This window comes from Molossus molossus, unplaced genomic scaffold (assembly GCF_014108415.1).
Source record: "Molossus molossus isolate mMolMol1 unplaced genomic scaffold, mMolMol1.p scaffold_m16_p_12, whole genome shotgun sequence".
NCBI lineage: Eukaryota > Metazoa > Chordata > Mammalia > Chiroptera > Molossidae > Molossus > Molossus molossus.
The window spans coordinates 96,482,096-96,498,272 of record NW_023425347.1 but is presented as its reverse complement, the minus strand read 5'-3'; the positions used below and the strand labels follow the sequence as shown (position 1 = coordinate 96,498,272).

At 48.6% G+C, this 16,177-nt stretch overlaps 1 protein-coding gene across 1 annotated transcript; it reads left to right on the top strand.

Moving 5' to 3' along the window:
- The first annotated feature begins 20 nt into the window (after positions 1-20).
- CUNH1orf158 (chromosome unknown C1orf158 homolog) lies at positions 21-15,422 on the top strand. Its single transcript, XM_036255096.1, has 4 exons — positions 21-134; positions 8,844-8,957; positions 13,374-13,551; positions 15,241-15,422. The coding sequence occupies exons 1-4, from the start codon at positions 21-23 to the stop codon at positions 15,420-15,422; spliced, it is 588 nt and encodes a 195-aa protein (XP_036110989.1).
- Positions 15,423-16,177: the final 755 nt, after the last annotated feature.

Sequence of the window (16,177 nt, the reverse complement as noted above, 5' to 3'; positions counted from 1 at the left end):
CCCTGGAGTGAATCCTTATCATGCAGGTTTTGACTGTCGTGAATCCACAGCCATTATCTACTCCAAGCTGGAAGATTGAGAGCAACTACTCAACCAGAGTGCTCACTGGGAACTGGGCGGAGGAGAGGAGGAAGGTAAGGAAGGAGAGAAGGTGGACAGAGGGATCAGAGGGAGGACAGACAATGAGAGGTAGGAGTGAAGTCATCAGTATCTTAAAATCAGGGGCCATGGAGCTTGCATCTGAAGAATATGGCATTAGGGAGTCTGAGGGCTACATCAGGGAGTTACATTCAAGCAGTCATCAAGGTCCCCACTCTCTTGACAATATCACAGCAGATGTGTCAGTATGGTTGTGCCTCGAGTACTATTTCCAGCAGAGTCTTTCTAGGCATCTGGTGTCACCTGGCCCTTGATTTGAAGAATCTCTGCTCTCCCCGGCCCTGCCCTTACCAGACAGTGGTACTGGCCAAGGCAGGCTTGGCACCCCATGCAGCGAGGTCCAGGATGAGCCCAGCTCCAGGCCCCTTTCCACAGCCGTGCCCTGCCTGTGCATTTCAGTCTTTGCTCTCAAAACAGAACAAATGGGCTCATGGTGTTTCCATGTACTTTAAAGACCATTACAAAATATAGAATTTTGCCTGAAATCGAGTGTCTTCATTTTTGGCAATCAAGACTAAACCACTTACATTTCTGCAGAGACATCTAAATAGCCTTAGGTCGTCTTGGGAAATGGACAAAGGAAAGAGGGTGATAGAATTGGCAGCTTTGGTGTAAGCGTGGGGAAGATTGGGGGGGACTTCCGAGAGCTGGAAAAGGCTGATTTTATGGGGAATACTAGCATTCGCCACCCCTCTGGCCAGACATGGCCTGTGTCCATTCTTAGATCTGAGTGTATTTGGTCTCGCTTGAGAAGCAGATATGTGTCAGGGAAGTTCCAAGGGCGAGACAGACTGCCTGAGCAATCCCTCCGGGCTCCGGTGAGCAAGGCACTACCCAGGGGGATTGTGAGCTGACCCTACACCTACAGGAGATTGCATAGAGAGCAGAGTTGGAGTGATGTCTGTAAGACACATAGCAGGTTAAGAAATTCCAGGTCCTGTTCTACCATGGAAACACTTAAAAAATGACTACTGCCTAGCTAAAATAACTGTATAGGGGCTCTGGAAAGCAGTCAAAGCTCTATAGCAACAATCAAATCAGTTTAGAAAGAGCCACATTCAAAACGGTAGGCAATTCCATGGTATGTTTACTTGCCCTCTCCCCATTCCCTCTTCATCACATGGTGCCGTGTGGGGGACGCAGTGGCCAGCTCCCAGGTCCCTCCCTTGAACCCAGAGGGAGGAGAGCACATTCTAGCCTGTCTGGGAGTTGCCTGACAGATCGGTCTCTGTTTTGCCTAACTCAGAACTCAGGCAGGGAAAAGTGGCAAAGTTCATACGTCAGGCTAGGAAAACTTGTGAAAAGCAGCGGTAGTCACAGCTGGTGAAAGTTGCCAGGGGACCACGGACCTGTAAATACCTAGGGCAAGAGATTGCAGGGAGAGAAATACAACAGAACATCTAAGGCCCTGAGAAAAAGCAAGGAAGAGACTCTTTGGGAAATTAAGGCATTTTACAGAAGCCATGTGTACTGGGGAGACACACACACACATAGAGGCCCAGGAAAGAAACGAGCTCAGAAAAGTCCTGAGAAGTACTTAAACCTTCACACCAAGCTGATTCCAAGGCTCAGATCCTGCCCTGTTAGTTAGTGGAGATCTTCTCCTGAATGGAGCCAGTATGCAAAGACTCAGAGAGGTGGCTGTTTTTTCAAATGCCCAGTGTTCAGCAAAGTACCTTAAGGTATACGAAGACACAGGAAAACATGGCCCACTCAAAGGAAAGCAATTAAGTAGCTGAAACTGTCCCTGAAGAAACACAGGCATCAAAAGTATATGACAGCCCTGGCCAGTTTGGCTCAGCAGTTTGAGTATCGGCCCGTGGACCAATGAGTTGCAGATCTGATTCCAGTCAAGGGCACGTACCTTGGTTGCGGTTCATCCCAACCCTGGTCCGGGTCATACAGGAGGCAACCAGTCGATGTGGCTCTATCACATCGATGTTTCTCTCTGTCTCTCTCTCTCTCCCTCCCTCCCACTCTATCTGATAATAAGTAGAAAAATATCCTCAGGTGAGGAATAAAAAAATAAAAATATATAACAAAAACTTTAAAACAACTGTCTTACCTATACTTAAGGAGCTGCAGGAATACATGGACAAAGAACTACAATTGACTCTTGAATAATGTGAGGGTTAGGAGCCCTGACCACCCCATCTCATACAGTCAAAAACCCATGTCTAACTTTAGACTCCCCCAGAACTTAATTATTAATAGCTTACTGTAGACCAGAAACCTTCCTGATCATATAAACTATCTTTTAACACAGTTATATGTAGTATTCTTATCATAAAACAAGTTAAAGAAAAGAAAATGTCACTAAGAAAATCATAAGGAAAATACATTTACAGTACTTATTGAAAAAATCCAATATAAGTACACCAACACAGTTCAAACTCATGTTTTTCAAGGGTCAACTGTAAAGGAAATCAGATAAATGATGTATGAACAAAATGAGAATATCAATAAGAAGATGGAGATTATAAAAAGGAATCAGCCAGGAATTAGGGAGCTGAAAAATACAATAACTAATTTGAGAAAATTCACTAGAGACATCCAACAGTGGACTTAAACAAGCAGAAGAAAGAAACAGAGAACTTGAAAGCATATCATTTGACAATTTTGAGCCTGAAGAGTAAAAAGAATGAAGAAAAGTAAGTAGAACCTAAGGACTTCTAGGACACCATCAAGCCAATCAATACACACATTATAAAAGAAAAGAGAGAGTGAGAGGGGCAGAGAGATTATTTGAAGAAATAATGGCTGAAGAAATTTGAAGAAAACATATGGATCTACAAATCTACGTAGCTCAGTAAACTCTAAGTAGAATACATCCTATGAGAGACACATTATAATCAACTGTTGAAAGTCAAAGACATAAAGAATCTGGAAAGCAGCAAGGGAAAAAGGACTCATCATGTACAAAGGAGCCTTTATAAGAATATTAGTAGATTTCTCAGCAGAAACCTTGCATGCCAGAAGGCAGTAGGGCGATAAACTTAAAGTGCTTAGAAACAAAACAAACCTATCAACCGAGAATACTATAGCCAGCAATATTGTCCTTGAAAAACAAAGGACAGCCCTGGCCATTTTGTCTCAGCAGTTGGAGTGTTGACCCTTGGACCAATGAGTTGCCAGTTCGATTCTGATCAAGGGAATGTACCCTGGTTGGGGTCATGTGGGAGGTAACCAGTCAATATGTCTCTCTTATGTCAATGTTTCTCTGTCTTTCTCCCGCCTACTATATCTGAAGATAAGTAGAGAAATACCCTTGGGTGAGGATTTTTTAAAAATCCCTGCGAGTGTGGCTCAGTGGTTGAGCATCGACACATACACCAAGAGGTCGCTGGTTCAATTCCTAGTCATGTGGTGGCCAATCAATGTTCTCTTTCATCGATATTCCTATTCCTATTGCTCTCTCCCTCTCTCTTTCTGTCTCTAAAATCAATAAAGAAAAATTATTAAAAAAAAAAAAGAACAGTTCAGTTGGTGTGGCTCAAGGGTTTGAGCAACTCATGGAATGGAAGAAAATATTTTCAAATCTTCAATGTGATAAAGAAATAACATCCAGAGTGTATAAAGAACTCTTACAACTCATAATATTCGCATCATAGGAGTCCCCAAAGAAGAGAAGATCTTCTGAGGACTTCAAAGGAGAAATCGACAGCAATACAATCATAGCAGGGGACTTCAACACCCTGCTGACATCACTGGATAGAGCCTCTAGACAAAAAATTAGCAAGGAAACAGAGACTCTAAATGAAGCACTAGACCAAATGGATTCAATAGATATCTACAGAGAATTACACGCCAAAACTACAGAATTCACATTCTTCTCAAGTGCACTTGGGACATTCTTAAAGATAGACCACATGATAGCACACAAACTAAATCTCTACAAGTTCAAGAAGATTGAAATCATATCAAGCATCTTCTCAGATCACAATAGCATGAAACTAAAATCAATTGCAACAAAAACATGCAAAGACATTTGAACACATGGAGGCTAAATAGCGTGTTATTAAACAATGAATGGGTCACCGAGGAGATCAAGAAAGAAATTAAAAACTTCCTGGAAACCAATGAAAATGAACACACAACAGCACAAAATCTATGGGATGCAGTGAAAGCAGTTCTGAGAGGGAGTTCATAGCACTACAGGCCTACTTCAAGAAACAAGAAAAATTTCTAATAGACTAACCCCACAACTTAAATAATTAGAAAGCAAACAAAAAGAAAATCCCAGAGCAAATAGAAGGAAGGAAATAGTAAAGATCAGAGCAGAAATAAATGACATAAAGACCAAAAAAACAATTCAAAGGATCAATGAAACAAAGAGCTGGTTTTTCGAAAAGATAAACAAGATTGATGGACCCTTAGCTAGACTCACCAAGAAACAAAAAGAAAGAACCCAAATACACAAAATCAGAAATGAAAGAGGAGAAGTAACAACTGACCTGCAGAAATACAAAAGATTGTTAACAACTACTGTGAACAATTATATGGCAACAAATTCGATAATCTAAGTGAAATGGACAAATTTCTAGAAATGTATAGTCTCCCAAAACTAAACCAGGAAGAGATAGAAAACTTGAACAGACCAATAACAACTAAGGAAATTGAAGAGGTAATCAAGACTCTCCCAGCAAACAAAAGCCCAGGCCCGGATGGCTTCATGGGGAAGTTTTACCAAACATTCAAAAAAGAACTAACATCTATTCTCCTCAAACTATTTCAAAAAATTCAAGAAGAAGGAAGACTTCCAAACTCGTTTTATGAGGCCAGCATAATTCTAATTCCAAAACCAGAAAAAGACACTACAAAGATAGAAAACTATAGGCCAATATCTCTGATGAACATAGACACCAAAATCCTGAACAAAATACTAGCAAATTGGATCCAGCAATACATCAAAAAAATTATTCACAATGACCAAGTGGGATTCATCCCAGGGATGCAAGGCTGGTACAATATTCGCAAATCAATAAATGTGATAAACCACACAAATAAAATGAAGAATAAAAACCACATGATCATATCAATAGATGCTGAAAAAGCATTTGACAAAATCCAGCATCCATTTCTGATAAAAACGCTCAGCAATGTGGGAATAGAGGGATCATATCTCGACCTAATAAAGGCCACAGATGAAAGACCTGTAGCCAACATCATACTCAATGGGCAGAAACTAAAAGCATTTCCCTTAAGAACAGGAACAAGACAGGGATTCCTACTTTCACCACTCTTATTTAACATAGTACTGGAAGTCTTAGCCACAGCATTCAGGCATGAAGAAAAAATAAAAGGGATCCAAATTGGAAAGGAGGAAGTGAAACTGTCATTATTTGCAGATGATGTGATATTATACATAGAAAACCCTAAAGATTTTGTCAAAAATCTACTAGACTTAATAAACGAATCTGGCAAAGTAGCAGGATACAAAATTAATGTCAAGAAATTGATGGTATTCTTATACACCAATGATGAACTCATAGAAAGAGAAACTGAAAAAAACAATCCCATTTACCATCGAAGCAAAATAATTAATATACCTAGGAATAAACTTAACCAAAGAAGTAAAGGACCTATTTGCAGAAAACTACAGGACATTGAAAAAAGAAATAGAGGAAGATATAAAAAAGTGGAAGCACATACCTTATTCATGGATTGGAAGAATTATCATCATTAAAATGTCCATATTACCCAAAGCAATCTATAGATTCAATGCAATTCCCATCAAAATACCAATGACATATTTCACAGAACTAGAACAAATACTTCAAAAGTTCATATGGAACCAAAAAGGCCCCGAATAGCCACGGCAATCTTGAAATAGAAGGACAAAGTAGGTGGGATCACAATACCAGATATCAGGTTATACTACAAAGCGACTGTAATCAAAACAGCCTGGTACTGGCACAAGAACAGGCATATAGACCAGTGGAACAGAATAGAGAACCCATAAATGGACCCAAGACACTATGCTCAATTAATATTTGACAAAGGTGGCAAGAGCATACAGTGGAGTAAAGACAGCCTCTTTAATAAATGGTGTTGGGAAAATTGGACAGCCACATACAAAAAAATGAAACTAGACCATCAACTTACATCATACACAAAAATAAACTCAAAATGGATAAAAGACTTAAATGTGACACATGAATCCATAAAAATTCTAGAAGAAAATGTAGGCAACAAAATTTCAGACATCATATGCAGCAGAATTTTCACTGATATATCACCTAAGGCATCAGAAACAAAGGAAAAAATGAACACGTGGGACTACATGAAACTCAAAAGCTTCTGCACAGCACAAGAAACAACCATCAAAATGGAAAGGCAACCCACTGTATGGGAGAGCATCACTGCCAATGATATATCAGATAAGGGGTTAATTTCCAATACATAGAGAGTGCTCATACAACTCAACAAAAGGAAGACAAAGAACCCTATTAAAAAATGGACAGAGGAGCTGAATAGACACCTCTCCAAACAGGACATACAAATGGCCAAGAGACATATGAAGAAATGCTCAACATCACTAATTATCAGAGAGATGCAAATTAAAACCACAATGAGGTGTCACCTCACACCTGTCAGAATGGCTGCCATCAACAAATTATCAAACAACAAGTGTTGGCGAGGGTGTGGAGAAAAGGGGACTCTAGTACACTGCTGGTGGGAATGCAGACTGGTGCAGGCACTATGAAAAACAATATGGTGTTACCTCAAAAAATTAAAAATTGAACTTCCATTTGACCCAGTGATCCCACTTCTAGAAATATACCCTAAGAAGCCTGAAACACCAATCAGAAAGAATATATGTACCCCCATGTTCATAGCAGCACTATTTACAATAGCTAAGATCTGGAAACAGCCCAAGTGTCCATCAGTAGACGAATGGATAAAAAAGCAGTGGTACACTTATACAATGGAGTACTATGGAGCCGTAAGAAAGAAAGATGTTTTATCCTTTGAGACAACATGAAGAGTCCTGGAAAGTATCGTCCTAAGTGAAACAAGCCAAGCAGAAAAAGACCAATACCACATGATCTCACTTATTTGTGGAATATAATGAACATAACAGTCTGAGGAATAGGGTAGACTCAGAAACGTGGAAGTAGAGTACAGACAGACAACCCTCAGAAGAGGGGGTGGTGGGGGGAGGGAAGAGATAAACCACACAACCTATATGCATGTACACATAACCAATGGACACGGACAACAAAGCCGGGGACCGGCTGGGGGGGATGGGGAGGAGGGTGCCAATGGGGTAAAAAAGGAGAAACATCGATAACAAAAATTAAATTAAAAATAAAATAAATTAAAAAAAACAACTCTTATAACTCAACAACACCAAAAAATTAACCCAATTCAAAGAAGATAGACAAATGACAAATAACACATGTAAAGATTCTCAACATCCCTAATCATTAGGGAAGAGCATGAGATACCACTTGACACCCATTAGAATGGCTATAATAATAATAATAATAATAATCACAGAAAATAACTGGTGTTGGGGAGGATGTGGAGAAATTGGAACCCATGTGCATTGTTGGTGGGAATGTAAAAATGATGCAACCACTGTGGTAGGCAGTATAGCATTTCCTCAGCAAATTAAACGTAGAATTACCATATGACCCAGCAAATCTCCCCCCGCCCCCAAATTGAAAGCAGGATCTTGAAGAGAAATATTCGTGCATCCATAGGCTCATAGCAATATTATTCACAGTAGCTAAAGGGTAGAAGTAATTCAGTGATGGATAAACGAATAAGCAAAACTTGTAGCATATACAATGCGACACTACTCTGTATTTAAAAGGAAAAAACTTCTGCCCTGGCCAGTTTGGCTCAGAGGTTGAGCGTCGACCTGCGGACCAGAGAGTCCCGGGTTCGGTTCCCACCAGGAGTACGTACCACAAAAAAATAAAATAAAATAAAAGGAAAAAACTCCTCACCCAGGCTACAATGTAGGCATACCTTGCAGACACTGTGCTAAGTGCAATAAGCCAGTCACAAGAGGACAAACACTGTGTGATCCCATGTACACGAGGTACTTTGAGTGGTCAAATCCATAGAGATAGAAACGAGAACAGTGGGTGCCAGGGGCTGAGTTGGGGGGAGTTGAATGGGGACAGAGGTTCAGTGTGAGATGAGGAAGAAGTTCTGGAACTAGGTGGTGGTGGAGATGGTTGCCCAATCGTGTGAATGTGTTTAGCACCCGAAGTGTTCACTTAAAAATGGTTAAAATGTTCAGTTTAATTATGTATATTTTACCACAATTAATTTTAAAAATATCAACCTGAAAGCATAATGTAACAGAGGGAGGTTGCAAGAGTGAGTTGGCAGGAGTGAGAAGCAAGAAGAACAAGGAAGGCAGGCGGCAGGCAGGAGGGAGGAGCAGGGGCAGGAAGATCAGAGACGAAGGGTGCAGGGCCCACCGTGAGCAGTGGGCGGTTCCGCCAACATCAGCCTTCCCAAGGGGTCCCGAATGGTGGGATGCACACTCCTTCCCAAACACGGGAAGGGAGGGGGCAACATTTAGCCCGTGTTATGCAGGATGCCCGGAGTCCTGATTTACCCTTTCTCTGCCCAGCTTCCTATGGCCCAGGAGGGGAGGGGTCTCAACAGAACTTTGAGAAGGGACAGCACAAACGTCGTCTTGAATATTCGATCTTTTCCAGTTCACCAGAGCCACTGAGACAACACCCCAGACTGTTTACAGGAAAGAGTATGTCCCCTTCCCTGGCCACAGACCCGACCAGATCTCCAGGTGGTATGGGAAGAGAAGAGTGGAGGTAAGAGGGAGTGGGGCCCCATGTTCAGGCTGTGCCCCTCCCCGAGGCTCAGAAGACCCCACCAGCCCAGTTCCCTCTTGGGAACATGGCAGTAGGCACACCAGTACCCTTCCAAGCCCAGGCGCTGCCCAGGGCTCTCTCCTTGATGACCTGATGAGCAGAGATCTGTCCGAGCTGGAGCTGGGAGGGTTGCCATCCTGCACCCCAGCACCTCTCTGCATCGTTCTCCCCGATCCTCCACACTCCAACAGGACACAGGCAAAGGGCATAGGGAATACGCAAACGAAGGTGGGAATATTGAGCCAAGGGGGCTGTAGCGAGGGATCACATAAGGTATTCCCAAAGCAAGTAGCTGTGATGTTTCGATAACATCTGCATCAGCTCAGCCCCAGCTTCCAGTTCTTGTGTATAAAAAGGGAACAGACTGACAAACCTCAGGGAGACGAGGGGTGGAGGAGTGGGAAGAGATAAACCAAAGAACGTATATGCATATATGCACAACCAATGGACACAGACACCAGTGTGGGAAGCAGGAGGGTTGTGGGAGTGGGGAGGAGGCCGTCAGTGGGGGAGAGAAAGGGGAACATCTGTAATACTTTCAACAATTATGATGAAAGTAATCTGTGACCATTCAGCACCCTCTCACTCACTGGGTGTTTGTGGTATGTCGTGTTCCAGGTCTGCGGAGCAGGCAGTGGGGAACCGAAACCTCAGGACACCCCCTCCCTCCACCCTCATCCGACCCTACACCTGCCAGAATGCAGGGTGGGGGCAGGGAGGTGCACAATGGGAACATTTTGGAGCGGGAAGAGATTGTTGAGCTCAGCACCCTGATTTTCCCATAAAAGGTGGCCAGGGTGCTAAGTGTCATGTCCAAGGCTGTGTAGCTGGTTGGTGAGGAATAAGCAGGTGGCTGCTCTGAAAATGAACAAGGAGTGTTCTGAGATGTCCCTTCGTCACTGCCGGAGTTGTCTTCTGCATTTGGGGATCCACGTCAGGAGGAACAGTGCCAGAATTTCAGCTCTGTGCTGGCACCCCTGTCTGTGCTGGCACCCCTGTCTGTGCTGGTACCCCTGGCTGTGCTGGTACCGCTGTCTGTGATGGTACCCCTGTCTCTGCTGGTACCCCTGGCTGTGCTGGTACCCCTGTCTGTGCTGGCACCCCTGTCTCTGCTGGTACCCCTGGCTGTGCTGGCACCCCTGTCTGTGCTGGTACCCCTGTCTGTGCTGCTACCCCTGGCTGTGCTGGTACCCCTGTCTGTGCTGGTACCCCTGTCTGTGCTGCTACCCCTGGCTGTGCTGGTACCCCTGTCTGTGCTGGCACCCCTGTCTGTGCTGGTACCCCTGGCTGTGCTGGTATGCCTGGACCATGGGGCACCCCTGGTTGGGCTGGTACGCCTGGACCATGGGGCATCTCTGGGCTGGGCTGGCATGCCTGGACCATGGGGCATCTCTGGGCTGGGCTGGTACGCCTGGACCATGGGGCACCTCTGGCTGTGCTGGTACGCCTGGACCATGGGGCATCTCTGGGCTGGGCTGGTACGCCTGGACCATGGGGCACCTCTGGCTGTGCTGGTACGCCTGGACCATGGGGCATCTCTGGGCTGGGCTGGCATGCCTGGACCATGGGGCATCTCTGGGCTGGGCTGGTACGCCTGGACCATGGGGCATCTCTGGGCTGGGCTGGTACGCCTGGACCATGGGGCATCTCTGGCTGTGCTGGTACGCCTGGACCATGGGGCATCTCTGGGCTGGGCTGGTATGCCTGGACCATGGGGCATCTCTGGGCTGGGCTGGTACGCCTGGACCATGGGGCATCTCTGGGCTGGACTGGTACGCCTGGACCATGGGGCTCTCTGGGCTGGGCTGGCAGCCCTGGACCATGGGGCATCTCTGGGCTGGATTGGTACGCCTGGACCATGGGGCATCTCTGGGCTGGGCTGGCAACCCTGGACCATGGGGCATCTCTGGGCTGGGCTGGCACGCCTGGACCATGGGGCATCTCTGGGCTGGGCTGGCAGCCCTGGACCATGCTGGCATCTCTGGGCTGGCAGCCCTGGACCTTGCTGGCATCTCTGGAGCTGCCACCTTCCCATTCCTTGCACTGAGGACACAAATGTATTTGACCATCAGGAAGCGAAACTTAGACCCACAGCCTGGGGCTTCCAGTCCCAAACCCTCAGTGCACACCAGGTACCTAAAGACCTTTGGGCCCAATGAAGGGAAGACCACACATGAATACAGTTGTTAAAATTAAGCCCGGTCAGTGTGGCTCAGTTGGTTGAGCATCGTCCCAGGCACCAGGAGGTCACCGGTTCGATTCCTGGTCAGGGCACATGCCTGGGTCCTGGACTCAGTCCCCAGTAGGGGGAGTGTAAGAGGCAGCTGATTGATGTTTCTTGTTGATGTTTCTCTTTCTCTCTATTCTTCTCTCTGAAATTAATAAAAATGTATTTTAAAAAAATGAAGACAGCCCTGGCCGGTTTGGCTCAGTGGTTGGAGCGTCGGCCTGGTGTCCAGAGAGACCCAGGTTCGGTTCCCGCTAAGGACACATACCTCAGTTGTAGTTTGTCCCCGGCCCTGGTTGGGTTGTATGGGTGGCAGCCACTCGATGTGTCCCTTTCACGTCGATGTTTCTCTTTCTCTCTCTCTCCCTCCCACTCTATCTGAACAAAAATGGAAAAATGTCCTTAGGTGAGGATTAAAAAAAAAACAAACAATGAAGACAAACCCCCCTCCCCCAACACACACACAGAATAAACCAAGCAATCACTCCTGTAGACTGTTCCAATGGCCTGTCTGTGTGGCTGCTCCCAACACCAGCTCTTCCCTGTGCTTCTTTCTGTACCCCGCCCCCAGGACAGTTCCCCTTCCCTCTCGCAGCCCCCCTCCCTCTGCTCCCTTCTTACGCGAATGCTGGTAGCTCTGCCAGCTGACCCGGGATGCCCCAAGGAGGACCTCCCGCCGGTGCTTTTTCCCCAGATGTATGAACCCCATTTATTATTTTTTCTATTTTATGATGCTTTGCTATCGCAGGGGCTTTGCTAATCCCAGAGAGGCTGCCCTCCCAGGGCTAGCTAATTCCTAGGGACAGGAGACAGCTGGCTGACCACCAGGCCTGTCCGATGCAAACCAAGCAACCAGAGCCCACATCTCTCACCCCTTCCGCTAGCAAACACTCGCAGACGGAGCCAATATCCTGATAGCCCAGAGCCCTCTGAAATTCCTCGAACTCTGCAATCCCAGACTTCTCACGCCTGCCTCCCTGCCCCGCACCTCACTGGGCATCCTCTTCCCTACGGCCACCTGACGGACCCTGGTGCTCCCCCACGCGGCCTGCGTGGTGCGGCGTCCCCCTCCTTTGGGACCTACACGCTCTCCTTTCAAAGGCAGTCGTCTCTGTGTGTGTCACCGTACCATACCTGAGGAAAACACAGATCCTGGGATCATATTCAAGATGGCAGGGCCGTGCCCCAAACTTAGAGAAAGAGCAAGAAGTCCGGGTGGCCTCTCTCCTCCCCTCCTCAGCACCCCCTTGGTTGATGGGAACCTCTTCGGCTTGTTTTCCCTGGCACTGGAACTACTCTGGGCACCTGGTGATGGAGATCTTGGGAACCCCTGCTTAATGTCTGTGCCCACCCCCCGTCTCCCTCTGGCATTGTGATCTGACTTATTTATGGAACCAGCACTTGAAATATTGGGCCAGCCAGCATTTCCAGACCATAGGAGACACTAGCCTCCCTGTCTGCTCCAGACAAGAGCGCGGGCATGAAAATCATCATTATCCTGCCCTGTAAATCAGCCCAGTCCCCAGGATGCCTGTCCGGGGCCACGAGGATTTTCACAGGAAAAGCACAGATTCAGGCAAACCTCCCAGAGCAAGGAGAACACGGCTTTCTTCTCCCTGTGAAGAACTCCCACCAAAGAAATGCCTCCCGCGTCTCCAGCTGAGGTTGCCATAAACCCTTTGCAGAAGCCGCCTCCGGAGCGCGCTCTGGCTCCCCCTAGTGACTGACTGGAGCACGAGGTGCACAGGTCAGGCTCTGTCTCCGGAAATAGGCGCTTAATGGGTGAGACTTGAGGCAAATGAAAGGGTGTGACTTCCCATCACAGGTGCCGGCAAGGACATGGCACTGGCTGTTCCTCTTCAGCCGGGTGTCTTGACTTTCGTGGTCATGTGTTCCCATAGTTCGGTGACTTGGCAGAGGCGGGGGGCCACTCAGAGAACTGGTCACAGCTAAGCTGAGACGTTGGTTTGAAGGTGAGCTGCGCTGGGGTTTGGTGGCCCCGAGAGTCCACACGGCCACACTCGCCAATAGCCTCTGGAGGTCCCTCGCCATCAGCTCACACACCTCCGTGGCCAGGGGATGCCTTGCTCTGCTCAGTCACACGCCCGCTGTGTCTTCTTTCCTTCCAGGGGCTCCCGTACAAACACCTGATCACCCACCACCAGGAGCCCCCACACCACCATCTGATCAGCACCTATGACGACCACTACAACCGGCACAATTACCACCCGGGCCTGCCCCCGCACCGCAGCTGGGGCAGACATAAGTTGCTGTGGCTTCCAGAGAAAGCCGACATCCCCCTTCTGGGTACTGTTATCATTCTGGGCTGTAGGGGGTCCACACCCGCTCAGGACTGAGGTGTTCCCGGCTCACGCAGAAGGGCCCGCATAGGGGCACTGACTCCGGGAGCGCATTAGAACGAGATGGTGGGGGTGGGGAGTCCTATCTGCCCCCAGGTCAGCCACCTGCCCTGTCCCCTTGTGGCGGGGATGGGCTGGCTGTGGGGTGAAGCCCTCCCGGTGCACCCAGCAGCCGGTTTCCCTGGAGCACAGGAGTTAGGGGCAGTGTCCCCACTCACGCCATCAGTCATTCATTTCACAAACAGTACTGTGGCCAGGTGCCAGGTCCCGCTGTAGCATCTGGAGACAGCAATGACAGACAGGCAGGAACTCCTGCCCTCGGGGAGTTGACGGTCCAGTCAGAGGTGGATAAGATACATTGAGCGGCCCTGGCCAGTTTGGCTCAGCGGTTAGAGCGTCGGCCTGCGGTCTCGAGAGACCCGGGTTCGGTTCCCGCTGAGGGCATGTACCTCAGTTGCAGTTTGTCCCCGGCCCTGGTTGGTCGTGCGGGTGGCAGCCACTCGATGTGTCCCTTTCACGTCGATGTTTCTCTCTCTCTTCCTCTTTCTCCCTCCCGCTCTATCTGAACAAAAAATGAAAAAATGTCCTCGGGTGAGGATAAAAAAACAGATACATTAAGCAATAGGGTAACCCAGGAAACCAGGTCATTGTGGACTGGGGCATATGCTCCGAAGAAGAGAAATCGGGTAGAAAGTGAGGCAAGTCTTCCTGTATCTCCTGGAGCTGGGGTGGTGAGGACGGTCTTCCCTGAGGGGATAATCGAGTTGAGAAGAAGGGAGCCACTCAGGGAGCAGGGGGAAGAGCATTCCAGGATGGGAGTGGCCAGTGAAAAAGCTGCAAGACAGGAGTAGAGGAAGACCCCCAGGGGCTCTTAGACCACAATAAGTGCGGATTTTGTCCTTCCCAGGGTACTGGGACTTTGGAGGAATTTACACAGGAGAGTACCTTGGTTTGATGCTCGCTGCAAACTAGCCCCACGCTTTTTTTGTTGTTGTTGTTGTTTTTTTATCCTCACCTGAGGACATTTTTCCATTTTTTGTTCAGGTAGAGTGGGAAGGGGAGAGAGAGAGAGAAACATGGATGTGAAAGGGACACATCGAGTGGCTGCCACCCGCACAACCAACCAGGGCCGGGGACAAACTGCAACTGAGGTACGTGCCCTCAGCGGGAACCAAACCCAGGTCTCTGTGGACCGCAGGCCGACGCTCTAACCGTGAGCCAAACCGCCCAGGGCTAGCCCCATCCTTTGCAGTCCCACCCTTGGGTGCAGAGGGACACAGGTCAGAGAGCCCGCTGCTTGTCACTCTGCATTACCTTTGCAGGGGTCACAAGCCCGAACTGCTCCTTCCCTACTGGAGTGGGACAGTTACCCCAGAGCCCGCAGGGCCACCCTCGCCCACGTCATGGGGCTGACTTTTCCCAGACTTCTCCAGGAGTTCCTGTCCCTACACTGGGACTGGACCCCCGCTGGAGGCTCCCAGGGACTGGCAGAGCCTACCTTCCCTCCAATCCCCTGCCAGCCTGCCTTCCCTCCGGTGCACTGCCAGCCAAGTGCCTGATGCCACAGTCTGGGGAGCCTCCAGGGTCCCGCCACCCACCGCTGGCCTGCTCACACAGACCCTGCTCTCTCTTGCAGCGCCCCCTACAAACTATGGACTCTATGAACAGCTGAAGCAGCGGTGGCTCCCCCCCAAGGCCGGCCTGGGACAAAGCGTGTACACCGTGTCCTACCCGAGACCACCCCTGTGCACTCTGTCTGGGCGGGAGCACGCCATCCCCGTCCCTCCCCCTCGCCTGCAGCCTGTCCCACGATTCTGAGAACTGCCACCGCACCCGCAGCTTGGGCAGACCAGCTGGAGACCCACCGCGCGAGCTACCTGCCAGGCAGCGGGCAGCTGCAGATACGCCCCGAGTTTCCAATCCCGCCATCGAGGGCCCCCAGAATCACGACGTGTGCTGTAGGGCTCCTGCCCCCCTTCTGGCTCACAGGTCCTTTCCCTTCCACCCCACAATTAAAGCATTTGACACAGTGCAGTGGCATGTACGTGAGGCTGAGCAGGCAAGAAACTGCAAGGACCCTTCAGTTCCACTCCCTCTTTTCACAAGAGGGGACACTGAGGCCCAGAGAGGTAATGTGGTCCCTTCAAGTTCTCACAACTTGGTACGTGCATCTCCGGCACAAGGGGAGAAACAAATCTGACTATGAGACCATCTCAAACCCCCACGGACTAGTCCAATGTGGTTATGGGGGCAGCAGGGAGGAGTCCGAGGGCCTCTCCTCTCCCCCACAGAGGCGCACTGACCCCGAAGGCTCAGAGAGAAGGCATAGCATCTCCCTCCCACCCCCGAACTCGATGAGGGCGGGTCCCCTGACAGAGGAGCTCGGGTACTGCCTGGCACAGGGACTTGGTGCTGCCCCCACGCAGGGCAGAGCCTCCTGAGGCACATTCTGACCCCCATGTGGAGGCCACCTCGGGTAGAGAGCAGCATGTCCCGATCTGCCCCCTCTGACTGTCAGGATTGGACAGGTAGAGTATTCCTGCGAATGGCCTTTCTCTGCCGTAGGTCTTCAC